This window comes from Cornus florida, unplaced genomic scaffold, assembly GCF_030987335.1.
Source record: "Cornus florida cultivar Cherokee Brave unplaced genomic scaffold, ASM3098733v1 CherokeeBrave_3.0.0_Hap2_Chr04, whole genome shotgun sequence".
In the NCBI taxonomy this organism is placed as follows: Eukaryota; Viridiplantae; Streptophyta; class Magnoliopsida; order Cornales; family Cornaceae; genus Cornus; species Cornus florida.
Window position 1 is genome coordinate 58,851,567 of NW_026775574.1, and position 17,857 is coordinate 58,869,423.

At 35.0% G+C, this 17,857-nt stretch overlaps 2 protein-coding genes across 2 annotated transcripts; one reads left to right on the forward strand and one right to left on the reverse strand.

The window, feature by feature from the left end:
- The first annotated feature begins 551 nt into the window (after positions 1-551).
- LOC132303321 (mediator-associated protein 2) lies at positions 552-10,088 on the forward strand. Its single transcript, XM_059800539.1, has 6 exons — positions 552-817; positions 4,323-4,458; positions 4,896-4,974; positions 5,199-5,282; positions 8,592-9,014; positions 9,747-10,088. Exons 2-5 carry the CDS (start codon positions 4,330-4,332, stop codon positions 9,011-9,013), a joined length of 714 nt encoding a protein of 237 aa, XP_059656522.1. The 5' UTR covers positions 552-817; positions 4,323-4,329; the 3' UTR covers position 9,014; positions 9,747-10,088.
- A 1,953-nt stretch (positions 10,089-12,041) lies between these two features.
- On the reverse strand, positions 12,042-17,215 carry LOC132303322 (uncharacterized). The gene is made up of 7 exons (XM_059800540.1): positions 16,895-17,215; positions 15,473-15,644; positions 15,212-15,261; positions 14,087-14,387; positions 12,890-13,078; positions 12,629-12,811; positions 12,042-12,450 (listed from the first exon to the last, which is right to left on the reverse strand). The coding sequence occupies exons 1-7, from the start codon at positions 17,071-17,073 to the stop codon at positions 12,205-12,207; spliced, it is 1,320 nt and encodes a 439-aa protein (XP_059656523.1). The 5' UTR covers positions 17,074-17,215; the 3' UTR covers positions 12,042-12,204.
- Between the last annotated feature and the right edge of the window lie 642 nt (positions 17,216-17,857).

A 17,857-nucleotide genomic window follows, 5' to 3' on the forward strand; every position in this document is an offset into this window, starting at 1 on the left:
GAGAAATATATATATATATATATATATATATATATATATATATATAAACAATAATTTTAAGTTTATATAATGAAGGTCAACAAGTATTCAAGTCATTTTAACCATTTTTTTAAGCCAACAGATAGTTAGAAGGGTAGTAATAACATTTATATGCAAAAAGTATCGACACACCTGAAAAATAACTTTTTGGGTGTAAGTAAAAAACGGACTAAACATTTGTATTTCGAAAGATGATTCAATATAATATTTTGTCAAACTTGAGAGGTGTCATCCTAACTAAAAATACATTAATGTCCTCCATTTAAATACATATTACACTTTATTCTTTTATGCTCAAACATCAATCTACTCAACTCCTTTGTTTATAGGGGTTCGTTTTGAGCTTGTGAACACATATATAAATACATGGTAATATATAATTTCATATTTTTATACTATAATTGGTATTTTAACCATGGGAATTTATTTAAAGCCCAAACCCAACAATCTAAACCAACCCATTTATTCTATTTTTTGTCTTTTGAAAAAAAAACACTAGCCTGACAACCAAACCCATCCCAACTTGATATCCTTTTCTCTTTTGAAAGAAAACTAACCCTAGTCCATTCATTGATTTCCTAGCCCATTTCCTAACCCTAAACAACTATTCATTCTGTCGCAAACCAAACCCCCAAACCCCTCAACTTGGCGAAAATAGTTACTCAAGTGAACGACGACAGCCGTGCCGCTGCAAATTAAGTTAGGGCAAGTTTCAGACGACACAATCTGCTTCGACACTCCGCAGGGCGCAGCCTGCGCTATCGCCTCAGGTGACAAGGTATGTTCATCCTCTCTCTCGTTTCTCTCCTTTTTTATGAATCGATCTTTTATATATGTTTTTTTCTTTCGTTCATCTCATCATTTGATTTGTTCTAACTTTGGTTCGTTTGATTCGGGCCTTTACCTTTGTTCCAATAGTGAAAAGTAGCTAGAGTTTTTTGTGTGTGTCACTGTGTGTGATGGCTATCAAAAAATATATTATGGTTCTCTTAGTATTTTAATAAATGTGTGCCTTTCTACATGTGCCTTTCATGGCAGATCGAGTCCATAATCTATGGCAGGTACTTTTTCTTTTTTTTTGTCCTCTCCCTAATTCCACTCCAATCTCATAACAGCAGCAACCATACCCCTTTTCCTCATAATTTTTTTTGCATTTTCACATTCAATCCTATGAAAATGAAGGATCCCTTCTAGTGGGTTGAACCGTTGAGGTAATAATTAACTTTTTTGATCTCTAAATTATGCTCATACTTGAAAGTGCCAAATTAAGGGTTTTTTTTATATTTTATTTTTATATGAAGTTACATACCACCATTATTGATGTTATGTGAAGTTGGCTAAAGCTAGAATTTCAGTTAATAATACTGTCAAAGCACTTGCCATCAGAATGTACAAACACATGGAAATCAAGAGCAGGCTTTAACAAAACAAAAGTTAATGGTTTTTCTATTAATTTGCACAGGTCTTCTGTAGCAATGATCAATCAATCACTGCTACTAAAGTTGATTCCTCATCCTGAAATCAAGAAAGGGGTAATTGGCTCCCCCAAAAAAAACACACACAAAGTGTAGTGCAGTTAATATAAAGAGTGAAAGACAAAACTATATATGATAGTGGATGCCACGTATAACCTAAAAGTCCCACTACTTCTTCAGTACTACAAGTTCAGCCTCCTATATATAATATAGGCAATATAGTCACCTCATCAAATTTTAGTAGCTATATAAACAATGAACGTAAAATAAGCTGCAGTTTTCTGTTCTCTAGTAAACTGTTCTCTTCATTTTTTATTTTGTGCCTGTGAAAATTTCGCACTCTTTAATTGATAAATTTATTATTATTAGTTAGCTGTCTTTGTACACTGCACATGCGAACAATTATTTATTCGTGATGATAGATTTATAGTTATTAGTTAGTTGTCTTATGCAAACTGCACAGGCACACAATTATTTATTGGTGGTGATAAAAATTTATAGTTATTAGTTAGTTATCTTAAGCACACTGTACATACGCATAATTATTTATTAGTGGTGATAGATTTATACTTATTAGTTAGTTGTCTTATGCACACTGTACAGGCGCATAATTATTTGTTGGTGGTGATAAATTTATAGTTATTAGCTAGTTGTCTTATGCACAATGCACAGACGCACAATTATATTAGCTATAGAATTTGAAAACATCGTGTTAAAATTTCGCACTCTTATAATTTTTTTTACGCATTTGAAACTTAAGGACCTCACATTTGAAAGTTCGCCTAGGGCCTTTCAAAATATTTTGAATCTTAGGGCCGGCCCTGGTTGTTAGAGTTTAGATTAGTATATGCAGAGAGCGCACACTGGGTATCGCTAGGTTATCGAGCCATCTGCGTACACTTCTTTAATATAGGAATACTTATCTTAAAATTTGAATATAAAATAATATGAAATATAAAACATATTAGGAGTAATTAAGAAAATAACATGAAATTTAAGAAAATGAAAATAATAAAAATTTAGCTCAAATTTTTTTTAACTACATCTACTGTTTCTCCTGTTTCAAACTTTTCTCCCAGGACACTAGTTTCATTTGGAGGTAATATAAAACAATTTACGCTCATCTCTTTAGAAATTTGCAATCAGCTACACTTACAATAAAAAAATAAAAAATAAAAAGAAAACAAGAATTGCAATCAACCATTATGATTCTCCACTTAATATTAAGTATCATTAAATTTATTTTTATTCTAGAAGCGGGGTTCAAATTTCTGACCCTTCTGCCTAAGCCCAGCCTAGGCTGCAACGGGTATGTTTAAATGCTTCAGCCCATATCGAACCCTAATAAAAATTGGAATTATCAAACCCCTACACTAAACTGGGTTGGGCTTTGTATGAGTTGGGTTTAGCCCGACCTATTTGCAGGCCTACTCGATGATAACTGTATCTACTACCCAAATTCACCAACTCTGAGAGCATCTTCAATGCAAAATGCTATATTTTCATGCCAAATCTATATTTTAAGAGGAGTTACAGTATCAAAATGCTATATTTTTGCAATTCTGCTTCAATGGTATATTTCATCCAAAATGCTATTTTTTGACACAACAACCATTCCATATTTTGAGAGCCGTGCTTTATTTTCATTTTAACAACTTTTGACAATCTCAAAATATGAGAGGTCTTTTGAGAGCTCATTGGAGTGCCTTATTTTCATCCACTTGCTATATTTTGAGTTTGAGAAGCCATTTGAGAGCTGCTATATTTGGCAATACTTTTGAAATCTCAAAATATGAGAGGTCTTTTGAGAGGCCATTGGAGTGCATTATTTTCATCCACTTGCTATATTTTGAGTTTGAGAGGCCATTTGAGAGGGCATTGGCGATGCTCTGAACTACCGCTATCTCCTCCAATGGCCACCCCGCAAGAAGAAGCTCCTCCACCACATACTCCCTCCAGGTTTTTGCTCTCTCACTTTCTCTCTCCTCTCCATCAACCTCTTCCACTTTCTCACACTTCACTCCACCATCACCATTCAAAGCTGCAACCGCAGTAAACAATCTCTTATATATATATATATATTAACATACTTTCTTCTTTCAGAAAAAAGCTTGAACTTCATCAAGGATTTTTTATTGAACTCTTCAATATTTTTTTTTCAATTGAATCATTGACCTAGTGTGTTTGATTCCCATGCCTGCTCAGTTTGGGGCATGAATTTCAATTATTGCAATTAATCTCTTTTTGCATTTATGTTGAATTCAGTATTTAAATAAATACTCTTTTATTTTTGTATTTGAAGATATATGTTAATTGTTTTCAGATATTACAAATGTTTGATTACTACTGACTTTTTGCCTACAGGGTCATCGTCTGTAATTTATATCTTCTGACAGGCTAATATATATATTTGTTCATTGTATTGATTAGATTGTCATTTTGCATTGTGATTAGAGTAATTTTAAGTTGGCCCTATGTAGGTCATTTTGATGTTTATAACTTGAATTGATTGTGATCAATTGAAATATCTTGATTTTTTTGGTGGCTTTTGGTCATGTGTTGGCTAGGTAATTTTAGTATTTTATTAGCAATATTTTTATATTATAATGTATGCAAAATGGTCGAAATTGAAAGGTTACGATGGTTTTAGCACAATGCTAATGAAACATACCTGTAAGTGTGATATATAATGTATACAACTTGTGCATCATAAGACAACCACTCTCATCTCTTGACGGCCATGCTTAGTGATTATTTTCAACCAATTCATTTAAACTTTTATTTATTTGTTACTTTTGGTGGGTTTAGTGGAGGAATGGATGCTGTTAACGAAGTAGCCTACAGCCCCCCAGCAGGTTACCAGGAGGATGCGAAGGATCCACTTGTTGAACTTAATTTAAGTGACTCGACTGAGTTTTGGCTCATCCAATGGCCAATTAATCAAGTAAGGTTTATTTCAGTACCTATTTGACTCCATCTCTTTTACCAAAGTCTATGTTGATGGGAAACAGCAGAATGTTAAATTCCCAAGCAGTGACAGGCTGACAGCTAATCTGGACAAAATGGTGCAAGCAATTCCTTTTCCTAAATAAAAGAATTTTTTTTCAAGAAAATTATCCACTGACAAAAGTGATCCAGTTCTATTTGTTGTTTTCAAAAAGTAAACCCAGGAAAAGTCACATGAACATTATCAATTTTAGATCTTGTTTTATGGGGCAAGGTAGCTGAAAGACAAATTTATTACCTGGAAAAGACATGCCACATAATATTAATCAAGGGTGGAGGAAATAATATGGACAGAATTAGTAGCACTGCCATGACTTTGTGAATTTTGTTTGCTTTGGCATTGAGTTTATATAATTGATTGCTTGGGTATTGCAGCCTCCTGATTTTGATGGGCAAGAACTGACGCTGAAGCTTCACCGTGATGGACAGTTGGGCAGTTTCGAGGGTTCATCTGGCAAGTGTAATTTGATAACAGTATATAGGGCTAACTTTGATCTTAAGAACCACTTTCACTTGTTTGCTACAAATTCAATCTTCAAAGTGGCTTGATCCGAATATGTCTTGCCAATTTATTATATGATTTATGATGCATTATTATTTATCAAAAAATAATAATTATATGATTTTATGATGCATTAGCAAAATTTATATCTTGTGAAATACTATTCGTAATTGCAGGAAAATCCTATCACATGGTCAGTTTTGCCGCTCATGATCCAGATGCAACAGTTTTTGTATCTTCCAAATCTGAACCAAAAATTGGTATGCGTTTGCATGTGGTCAAAATTTTTTTTTGTTATTTTCCTTTCATTTTACTTTTATAATTTTGTCTTTTATTTTGTATGTATATCATAACAATGTCGGGTGTCTATCTGACTCTTTATGCAAGACAGATACCTCATCTATGATGTAACTGTATAGTTTTGTTTGTGCCATTAACAACTCACTGTTTGGCCCTCAGATTGCATTTATGAAATCAGATTGCATGTGTATGTTTACCTTAAAGCTGCAAGTGGTTCATTTGACCTGAGAACGGATTTAAGTTTAAAAAAAAAAATCCTTGGTCACTTTGTAAGTCATCAAGATTATCTAAAATACTGAAGCTAAAAAAATTAGATAAAATAGTGTTGATCATATTGTATAATTCATTAATCTCTATTTTGTTGTTGCCATAAAGGTATATAATTATGTTTATTTTCTAAAAAAATTTATTGTTTCCTGACCAGCATGTTCACAAAGTGTTCATATAATGTTTTGTAAGATTTGTTATCTTAGCGTTTTCATATTATTTGAATTGATCTTCATGCATGGTCAGATGTATGTAGAGCAGCATTCTGGATAGAATCTAGGTCCAATGAAGAAACATCATGCCAGAAACTAATGGAATCTAGTTTAAACGACAAATAGATGTAATTTTTGGATTACTGAACCGTTAAGTAAGGTCCTGATATGTCAGATGTGTGCGGTTAATTAGATCTAAATAAGGGTGAATACAAGTCTTATAGATATTATTTTTTCCCTAAAGAGTCTTATGGATATTAGTTTGAAACTTACTTTTTGAATTACCGTTAATCCTTATTTTAAATTCAGTTGATTAGTTTACCTGTGTCTCAATAGCAATCACATAAACACTTAAATTAATAAATAAAATAAAGCAGAACATAATATTTTTTATGTGAAAAATCCTAGAAAAGGAAAAATCACGGGACCTAGTTCAGACAGCTCAACATTCACTGTATGAGATGTTACAACTAAGTTACCTGATTCCATCCTAGAATCACCTATTCCCTCCCAACTCAGACTTTTCCAGATCTTGCCTGCCATTCATTTCGACAAACTTGCACCTCGTGCAATTTGCTTCTCAATGGACTTCTGATGTTCAGTGACTAGTGACGGTTGATCAACTTGATTTCTACAAACAACCCAGTTGATGCTCTGTCTGAAAGTTTAAGTTCATCTCCCTGCTTTGAGTCTCTTAATCACATATAATATGATAAGCTATGAAGTATCCTAGATTGATTCTCAAAGCTCTCTGTCTGAATTTGCTTCTCTATGGACTTTTGTTGTCCAGTGATTAGTGACGTTTGATCAACTTGATTTTTCCGAACCACCCAGTTGATACTCTCTGAAAGTTTAAGTTCAGCTCCTGCTTGGAGTCTCTTAATCACATATAGTATGATAACCTATTAAGTATCCTAGATTGATTCTCAAAGCTCTCTCTATAACAATATAAATTCTCTCAACAATGTGTAAATAGTTAAAAGCTTCTGGGAGAGATATCCTAGACTGACTATAAACGCATAGTCGATATCAAAGACCTATGTATGTAGTTTGGCAATGAAAATTCTTTTAGAATTCTGATTTGAAAGAGTTTCTGAAAACAGGTTTTCTCAGAGTTCGATCTATCGACTCTTCGATTAAGCACTATTGTCACTGCTTCAATCGATTGAGTCTTCGTTCAAAGCTATTTGTTTTAACAAAAAAAATTCCTGCAAAATCTCAATCAACCGAATACTTGATCAGTACTCCTTGTTTTATAAAAATCCTCAATTTCAAAAACCATTCGATTAAAACTCTCAGTTTTCATTAGCAAGAATAAAGCATATATATATATATATATATTTATATTTGGTTAAGTGAGATTAAAGCATAATTTTGAGACTTTTAAAGATCATCCCAGGCCATAATTAGTGTCTTACTCTCAACTTAACTTAAACTAGATATGTTCTTCTTTTTTTTTTTTTTGGATAAGTAAAGATGTATTAGAAAGAGTTCAAAAGGGGAACGCATCCCGAAGACTACACAAAGGCCAAAGCCAAAAGGGATCCTATGGGCCCAAGGAACTCAAAAAATCAACAATCTCCTCTATGGATTTACAATTTCTCCCCATTACCCAACTAAAAAGAGAGCTAATAATAAGAAATTTCAAAGCCCCAATGGAATATTCCTTATTATCAAAGGATCTTCTATTCCTCTCCTTCCAAATGCACCACCAAACGCAAAGGGGTGCCACCCTCCAAAAATCACAGGCATGGGCTTCCATGAAACATCCTCTCCAAGTGTCAATCAAACCTCTCTTGAATCTTTTTGTAGTCCAGGTGAGATGGGAATGTAGATCACAAGAGTTGAAATCTAAACCTTATGACAGCTTCGTCTTCTCTAATTGAAGCATAGTGGAATGACATTCATAAGTGATTACTTCATGCTATGTGGGCTTTAATTTTAATTTTATTTTGCAATAAATCTTAGGTCAAATTTATTGAAAATCACAGTTCAATAACATTATTCTAATAGTGGATAAATTATTTTAGGAGTGTTCAAAGACAGTAATTACAATAGTCCAGTTACATATAAAGTTGGGTTTTTGTGGATGTGTTAAATGCTGTAATTCTTCTCCTTTGTAGACATGATAAATATGATTGGTTACTGTGAGTTACCTTATGTGACATTAATGGGTATGAGATGAGCCATGCTAGGAGTGTGTGTTGTTGTAGTAAGCTATATTACATGGACTCTTCAAATTAGTTGAAGTACCTGTGTCGGACACACTATTCTCGGGCATGGGTATGAGATATGTGGCCAGCACTTCTGGTTAGACATGCACCTAAAAAGCATATCCTATGATTCAATTTTATTATATTATTGATTCAAAACGAGTTAAATGCCAATATCAAACACAATTTAACAAATTATTTTACTCTATAAAATTAAATAAAAATAATAGATAATATGAATATTTAGCAATGTCCCTGTGTCCTCTGTTGGGGGGATTTGATATGTCTGGCCGTTGGATACATACCCGCACCCGACACACGTACCTGAGTGCAGGTAACATATGCAGAAAGGGAGGGAGGGTTCAGTTCTTAGTTCTGCTGGAATTGACTGATGCAGCATTGATGCTATAGTGCTATAACATGAAAGGAATTGGAGTATTCTGGGCCATGAAAATTAGACAATCACTTGAGCCTATTATCACTATTACTTTAGAGTGTAGATGGTAGTATTATGTGACATATATTTTGAATGTATTTTTATGCCCTTGATTATACTTTTTTTTCATCTTATTAACAGCTGGGAAGATTTCACGGCGTGTCTCCCTCGTCCATTACCCAGATCCTAATGAACTTCAAAAACATGACACAAAGAATCTGAAACAGATGTACCAGAGATCTTCTGGAACTTCCTTGACCAATTCACCCCGTCATTTTGCAACTCCTTCTCAAGGTTTCAGGCCACGAAAATCAAAAGCAGCAACTAGCAGTGCAGTCTCTACGAAAATCACAAACAGCAATGGTAGCAGACAAAGAAGTTCTGTATCTGAGGTAGAGGAACCATCAGACCCTCCAAAGAAAATACGCACAGTTCGACCTACCAGCTCCACGGACCACTCTACTCAAGACTCAGGACGAGTTCATAGTGTGGTTACCTCTTCTGGTTCCTTGGAGCATTCTAATGAAAGGAAATCAAAGAAGAGAAGGAAAAATGTGGAGTAAGGTATCCTATACTCCGAAATTCATCACTTCTTAAGCATCAACTAAATTATGTTCATTTTGAGGGCGATAGGAAGCATTGGTCTTTCACCATTGTAATACCTGTGGTTCTGGCTTCATGATTGAAAACTTTAGCAAGCAATCAGCGTGTTTTTAATGTGTTGCTGCTTTTCACAAATTCTTGATTTTTCTGCACGGACCTTTTACGCGCATTCTCATTTATTTCCTTGTTTTGAAATTATTTGCAAAAACATGAAGTGCAGCCGCTAAGATGTATCTATGTTTTATATTGAATGGGATCATTTGCCAGTCTGGGGACATTAAAATGAAATAGGGTCAAGACTTTGTTTGAGTTCAGTTTGAAGCTAGTTTACATGAGAGTGACAAAATGATTATATTTGGAAGAGAAAAATAAGAGGATACTTAATCTCTTGCGTTTGATAGCATTGCTTCTTGTTCTTCCATAATAAGCCTTCAATGTCTTATCATCATCATAACCTGTAATCCCCACTTACTTTGGTAATTAATTGATTATCACCACAACTATGCCACAGCTATATATCACTACTTGTTCATTGATATTTTTTTTTTTTTTAGGTAAACAAATCACACACAATTTTGCCACCCCTGGCCTCTCCTTAGGGGAGGGAAGGTCACACCACTTTGGACTGGATGTTTTTCCTTGATATTCTGATAATTGTCATATTTGAATAAGAATGATGGATTTGTGTAACAGGTGTGCCACTTGCCCAATGCTTGGTGTGACACTGGGTAAGGGATTACATCGGCTTTGATACAATTGTAACGGATAGGTGTATGCAAATTTTAGGGGTGCAACTTGGGCACCCCAGGTTGGCCAACTGCAGTTCAGCCTGATTTTTCATGAGTTTGGAAAACTAGTTCTATGATTAGGGTTAGACTTGGGTTGAAAAATCTCAACCCGTATTTATTATATACATGTATTTTAACTTGTGATTGTACTCTTCTTTTCAACCTCCTTTTGTTTAAGTAGTAATTTATTGTATATTAATACTTCGGAGAATTAATTTTTAAGAATTTGTTTGTATTTTTTAGGAAATTTACATTATTTTTTAGTATTTTTTAGATGCTTTAGAGTAAATCTAACTCCAAACTAACTTTGAGTCAAAGATATTATTTGTATTATATATGTTTTCAAGGTATAGACACGGAGGCACACATTGAGTTTTCGTGTTTCATGACTTTTAGATCTTGGCCATTCTCTGTATACACATGTATGTGTGTATGTAAAGCAAATCTTTTATATGCAAGTAAAACTGTAATTATTGTGAAAAATTAGTCCAATTTAACTGGATTAGATACCAACTCAACTAACCTGACCGTAATCACACTTAGGTTAGCTTTCCTTAAATTGACGTCAGGTTCAACCCAAGCTTGGGTGGCAATGCTCATGTCACAAATTGGGCTAGGGTTGACCCTTCAACCCGCCCAATCCACGGAGTGAGAGATTGAATCGATCATTGATCATTGGTTATTAAGGCTCCAAACTTGTATGAGAAATTGGGAATGGAGTGAGAGTGAACGATTGAATACTGTCCTACTACCATGTTGGTTTTACACGTTAGTCGATTTTAGAATCGGTAAAAGATTTCTTTAGAGTTGAGTAAAAGATGTCATCAATTCTATCATTTTCCTTTTGAAGATTGAACACATTTACGAGACTCATTTTGATAGGTCAATATAACCACACTTTGCTCACTAAGCAAGGATTAAATTAAATTCCAACTCAAACTCAAGTTTTTTTTTTTTTTAACTCAAAAGTTTTTCCTTCTAATTTTTGTACTTGGGCATTCTTTAAAAACAAAAATTATGTATTGCACCTAATAATATATTGTGTAAATACATTGCGGTTGAATTGAGTCTAAATTTGGTTAAATCTTGAAAATAGAAAAATGCTACAAATATCTATGAAAAGCGATTACAGACAACTAGGTGAGGGTCGGTTGTTTATAGAAATAAAAACTTTAGATCAGGACATTCATACAAGCGTGCTCTAATAACTTGACAACCCTACACATTTTCGTGATGGCTATCTACCCGGATGGTCACTTTTGAAACATGGAGAGTCACTGGCTAGCCGCTTAAAGCGGCCAGCCTAGCATCCAGTACGGTGGTGGTTGTGTTAGCCATTTTATTATTGTTATTATTATTTTATTTAGTAAACTCTTTCATAGGTATAGTCAGAATAGGAAGTGCAATAGTCAACTCTAACAAGGATAGAGTCGACTGTTTCGGTTCCTAGCATTTTAAATGGGACCCACTTTTGCTCGCAAACTAGCGGCTATGTGGGGCCCACCACCTGACAAGCCCCACACATGGGTTGTGTCTAGCCATTAGGGTCATACCGATGCCCGTAGTTAAAACATTTTTTTTGGTAATATATAATTGTTCGTTGTATCGGCCTGTTTCTTAACCCTTATTCAAGAATTCGATACCATTATACACTTCTATAAACCGACCGGTTCAATCAATTTACACCGATATTTACTCGAATTCGTTACACCGACCGCGATTACGAACCATGATAATACTCTAGGTCTGATGACGATGCAAGCCAACCACCCTCGAATTGTCACTACGTTGGGAACAAAGAAAGAATTGAGCAAACCAGTTAGGTTTTGACAAGGATTGAACTCTTAATAGCATCAATTAAAACCACTAATCAGCAGGTAACGGATTAGCAAGGAAATAAAAATGCTTTAGGTAGAACTTTTGTTGTGAACTCCCTTTTGGAGGTGAGTACGTGAAGGATTAGCCTGAAGGGAAGTCTTTCTCCACGGGTACACTAAAAGTCCGCTTTTTTGGAATTTCTCATTTGACCACTCACCTTCCATTTATTCGTAATTCCACCTATGTGAAAGTGAGTCAGATTTCTCATGTTTTAATAATTTAGAGTATCCTCCGCCATGCAAATGGGTGAACTTTCTAATTTTACCACGCCAAAAGTAATTTACAGAAAGTAAAAGAAAAGAGAGAGAGAGAGTGACCAAAGTAAATAGAATTATCCACTTACATAGAAGCCAACGAAAACCCATTAATTATACATTGTCATCATCTTAATATAAAGACACTCATCAACAACCTTTACAAGCAGGAAAGTAATCCCACTCACTTTATTGAGTCACCATGGCAATAACCAAAAGAAGCAACAAAGCTTACAGGCTAACAAGTTTAAGAGAGTTTGCCTTCTCTTGCAGGCTATCGAGCAGGCTGTCGAAGCTCTTCTTGAAAGAATCCACTCCCTCGAGTTCGAGCTGAGTGCCAACGTAACCCCAGTCGATCCCCAACTTCTCTAGAGCACTATAGATGCCTTCAGCTTCGGATACATTCGAGTCGATTGTCCTTGAGACAGCACCATGGTCAAGGAATGCTTGGAGAGCTTGGTCTGGCATGGTTGAAACCTATAGAAAGAAGTAACATCGGGATGAGATTAAGATCATGCAAGACATTGAAGGAAAAAACTCTCGAGTTCAAATTTTGATGTCGGTTAGAGAAATGATGATTAAAACCCCTTTTTGGGGATAAAAAGCAACTTCTACTGAGTTCGAAAGAAAAGGCAGAAAAACTAAGAGAGCTTACCGTGTCAGGTCCAATGAGAGGAGCAACGTATAGTGTATCAGCGTACGCTGGATTCTTGACGCTGGTTGATGCCCACAATAGCCTCTGCTTTTTGGCACCTTTCTTGACCAGAGCCTCCCATCTTGGACCAGAAAATTTCTTCTGGTAAAGTTGGTATGCCAGAGCTGCTTGAGCATTTGCAGCCTAAACAAGAATAGATTGTTTAGATTCACGTATCTAGGCCCACCGAGAGGAAATGATTTAAGTATAGATTTTAGTTACCTTTCCACGGAGATCAAGGGCTTCGGGTGTTCCAATCTTCTCAAGCATCTTGTCGACCAGGGTGTCTACCCGACTAACAAAGAAGGAAGCAACACTAGTAACTCTAGAGAGGTCACCTAGCCCAGAAGCCTCAAGACCGTCCAAGTAAGCATCCATGACTGCTTCATATCTAGAAAGTGAGAATATGAGCTGCACAAAAACATAAAGAAACTGACAATTAGAATGGTGTTCCGTACAGGACTTGCAATCTAATGAAAGAAAAAAATAAAATAAAAAAATTCAGGTCTTGATATGCAAGGTGAATGTTATGGGCATTTCTGAAAATTACTGAAAGCACATCAGGCTAATTCAATTATTTCTTTGCCCCACAACAAGAAAAGGAAGCATTGCTATTCAAGCGTCTAAAGTTTTCACAATCAATGCACGTTAGTTCGCATAACTCTGTTAACAAGATACTGCCCACACAACCTAATTAGCCAATCCACATGGCATATTATATATATTCATAGCACAACAACCGTTCTCTGCACATTTAACATGTTAGATCTGTAAACAGTCTCAATCCTAGAACCTCATAGTTGACTACAACAATCTGGATAAGGGGGAAAAAAAAGGACGGATAGGCTCTACTTTCTTCTATTTTACGTTCTTTTCTTTCCTTTTTCTTTTCTGGGGAAAATAGACATAGGAAGGAAGTGATGCCAGAGACTCGGCGTTAGCCAACTACAGAACACAAGCTGCACCATCTCCTCTCGGCAAACAAGACTTGAACCCAGGAATTGTGCAACGCATTTTGAAAGTCTTCTCTTTACTTTCTAGTTCCCAGGAAATATTGCCTTAACAAGTCCACTGATACTCTCACTACATTTAACAAATGCAGGATTGCCAGACCTCAGCTATAGAAGTATCTCCTCCTGTGCCTTTATCCCCCGATTTCACTCAGTTCAGTTGCAGAGAGAATTGAAAGAAACAAATAAGGAAATTTAAGTCTTAATAACTAGTTGGGGCATCGAAATTGGAATGAATGTTACAGATACGCATCTTTAAGACTTCAACTGATTAAGGAAGGTACCATACCATATATCAAAAAGGTTCAAAATTATCAAAAGGATTAACCAAATTATCAAAAGTACAAACCATAATTCAAATTCTTTGGTATATATTCTAAGCTAATTTAGAATCATAGAATCAACTTACAGTTACGTTGACGCTTATGCCAAGTGAAATAACTTCCTTGATTGAAGGGATACATGCAGCTGTAGCGGGAATCTTTATGTAGACATTGGAGCGGTCAACCACCTTATGAAGCCATTTTGCAGCCTCTACAGTCCCTTTAGTATCATCAGCAAGTCTAGGAGAAACTTCAACAGAAATATAACCATCACCTCCATCTGTCTGATCATAGATTGGCACAAAAAGTTTGCATGCATCTTGAATGTCCTTCACCACAAGTTCCCAGTATGCACTTTCAATGTCTTTTCCTGCTTGCACAAGTTCCCTGCAGAGTAAGCCATTTGAAGTAAAGTCCTGCAGCGCTAATCTGTGCTTTCATTTTTTGGTTTCTGATTAAAAGAAATCAAAAGAACGCTCGCCTAAATTCTATCTAACAAGTCCACCTAAATTAGCAACTTAGCTTGAGTTCAGATCACAAAAAACAAAACCATGCCAGTGATGTTGTAATGCTTGTTCCTTAATAATCGAATGGTATAGACCATAAGAACAAGTTATCACTTGCTGTTATATCAAATATTCCAGCTATATGAAACCAAAAAAAAAACTAACAAGAAATATTAATCATGATTCCTCCAAACAATTTTATAAAATGCATAAATAAAATAAAATATATCTGGTGAAAAAAGAAGCATAAACCACTTTCTTACGGAAAAGTGCAAAGTTCGAGTACTTGTAGAGGGACGATTGGATAGGGGCTTACATGTAGGGGAAGGCTTATTCCATTGTGAAGCCCATACCATTGGACTGGAAAGAAAAAATAATAGCACAAAATGAGACATAACACTTAACGGTTCCTTTTGAAATACTTTTTTTCTCGACAAAACATGTTTTAGACACAAGCACCATTGCAGGGAAACAAAACCAATAACCACAAGCTACATTTTTCCCCCATCATCATCTCCTATGCATTTAGAATAGGCAGGGGAATTTTTTACCCCCTTCGTTCAACTTTTCATATTTTACCCAGGCAAATGGCCTCTGCTCCACGACAGACAGCCTTTAGGCTATCATAGAGGAAACCACCATCAAACAATTTACTCTCATTATCACAAAGAACACTTAAGAATATACTAAAATAATCAAGAATACCTGAATTGCTCATTATAAGCATTTGAAGTTGATATGGCTTTCTGGAATATCTGCATCATATATATTGAACATCCAATTAAATGAAATTACAACTAATGAATGGAAACTACTAAAGAAGTGCATTAGGAACAACATTGTTTGTCCAACCATGATTACTTTTTTATTGCATTTTTTCACGCCATTTTGCTTTTTGCCAAGAAAATACATATACTACAAGTGGTGAAACAGGCTATGAAACTTAAAAACAAAATCTGTAATTACCGCTGGGTTGCTGGTTACACCTCTGACACCATTTGCAATCAATGGAAGCAGATCCGTAACAGGACGGCAGAGGTTATCATACCATGGACTCTGTCCTCCCTTCTCATAAAGATCATGTAGAACTGTCTTCTTGATTTGGCTTCCATTTCCATCAAGTTGGGAACATCTGACACTGTAAAAGAACTTGTTTAATACGAACTGTTCATAATTGACAATAAGAAATAAGGAGAAAGACAAGTAAATTCCACAAGTAACAACCTACATCAAATATAACATTGTTGACAATAATAGAAAAAAAGATAAATCCTTAGTATAAAATACAGTAACAATTATGGTTATTGTTGAAAGGCATCCTTAGTGGTGACCATGAGTAAGTTCTATCATAAGAAACTGGGAATCTCAGATGCAGTTTCAAGGCGTCAGTCTCAAATTGATCACAATAATACAAAATCAGTTAATCAAACACCATTGTTCTAACCAACTCCTTGCATTCGCCACAAGCTAAATCAGCCAGCACATCAACATTCGCCACAAGCTAAATCAGCCAGCACATCGACCAGAGATGTAGCAGGATAAGGCCTCAGATAAAAATGTTTACATTTTGACAACATTGAATTGCCAATCAAACTGAGTTTAGCATTGTTTTATCCCAGTGGTGAATAATCATTTAACAAGCCATAGGCAAGAAAAGTAATTTCAAATTAAACCATCCAAAAATTTATGCTAAAAACGCAGGCCAAGGTGGATGAACAATTTATTTATATAAGGTGGATGAACAATTTATTTATATACGGAGATCAGACATATGAAGATCAAACAATCTTGTTTCACTAATAGATTTTCACATTTCACAATCTAAAATTAAGCAACCCTTTGTAAGAAATGATCTTTGGCTCTCTCTCTACAAACAAATTAGCAATGCACATAACATTTTATGGTCACAAGGTCTCATGGACAAACAAGACCCTACTTATCAAGATCTGCATAGACAATCAAAATGGATCATTTGGTTAATCAAAAACATTTTCAACAACAAAATTCTATCTGCAACTTTGCAGAAGGTGTGCCTTCGACAGCAGCACAAACATAGTTAATCAAGACTAAATCCAGAACATTTTACACTTCAATATCATAAAAAGAGATCAAGTTCAATAATTCAAAAACTTCCACAGCAAAAAGAGACCACCCAAATTATTCATAATCTTGAGAACTCATACATCAATTAGAAACATCAAGATCAAGCAATTTGCATGCACTAACAGAATTCAATCAAAGCTATAAATTCACCCAAAATCAAACCAACTCTACCCAAACACCAAAATATATAAAAATAAAACACAAACATATATCTACACATGATTCAAATATATATATATAGAGAGACAGATACGCATATATAAGGAAAAATGTAATGAAACTTACACCAAGGAGGCATTTGAAGCATGGTTAGTGCGTATCGATAACCTAGATGATGAAACTCTCGAATCAAAAGTGGGTTTGGTGTTGAAGTTGATTAAACATTTAGGCTGAAAAGGTTTGGGGTTGAAGGAAGTCGAGGAGTAGGTAGGAGTTGGATTTGAAAGTTTAGAAATGGTAGCCATGAGAGGAAGAGATCAAGAGACAGAGATCGAGAGAGAGAGAGAGAGATCAGATCAAGGTGAAAAGGTTGACGAGGGTTTTTGATCTTTTTATTGCGATAGGAACGAGGAAGGTTTGTTAGGGTTTTATTTACCTATTATTATATGATGAAGAGAGAAGAACGGTTACCATCAGTTGACCACTCCACGGGGCAGGTGAATGGGCAAAATTGGAAGATTTGGTGGGGTTAGGTTCAGAATTCGGATGCCATGGCATTATCCTCTCTCTCTCTCTCTCAGTCACACTCTCTCTCTCCTTGTTACTTTGAGTAAATTATACTGAAATCCTTATAAAATGCCTAAATAACAAAAATTTCTCATTTTGTTTTAAAAATACTCTGTCTCTAGATTTTGAGTGTTTGGAGAATCCTACGAGTGAGTTTCTAATTTTTTTTTTTTAATGGAAAAGACTTGTCAGTAGCTCATTTCTATCGACTATAAAAATGTACAAATAATTTATAAATACAAAAACGTGAAAGTGATAAATAAGGATAATATATATATATATTTTTTTGGACCCTCACTCATTTTCTTGTTTATCACTTTCTATTTTTTAATTATAGACTATTGAAAAAAGAGTCCTACTATTTAACCAGACAAATAAAAGCATACTATTTCACCGAGTCTGGCTATTTATGTGTCAAATATAATAGGACCAATATTAAAATATAAGGTAATCAATTATTTAAAAAATTGCAGTCCCTAAAAAAGATTTCATCTTAATCTAATATCTTTGTTGGCAATTAAA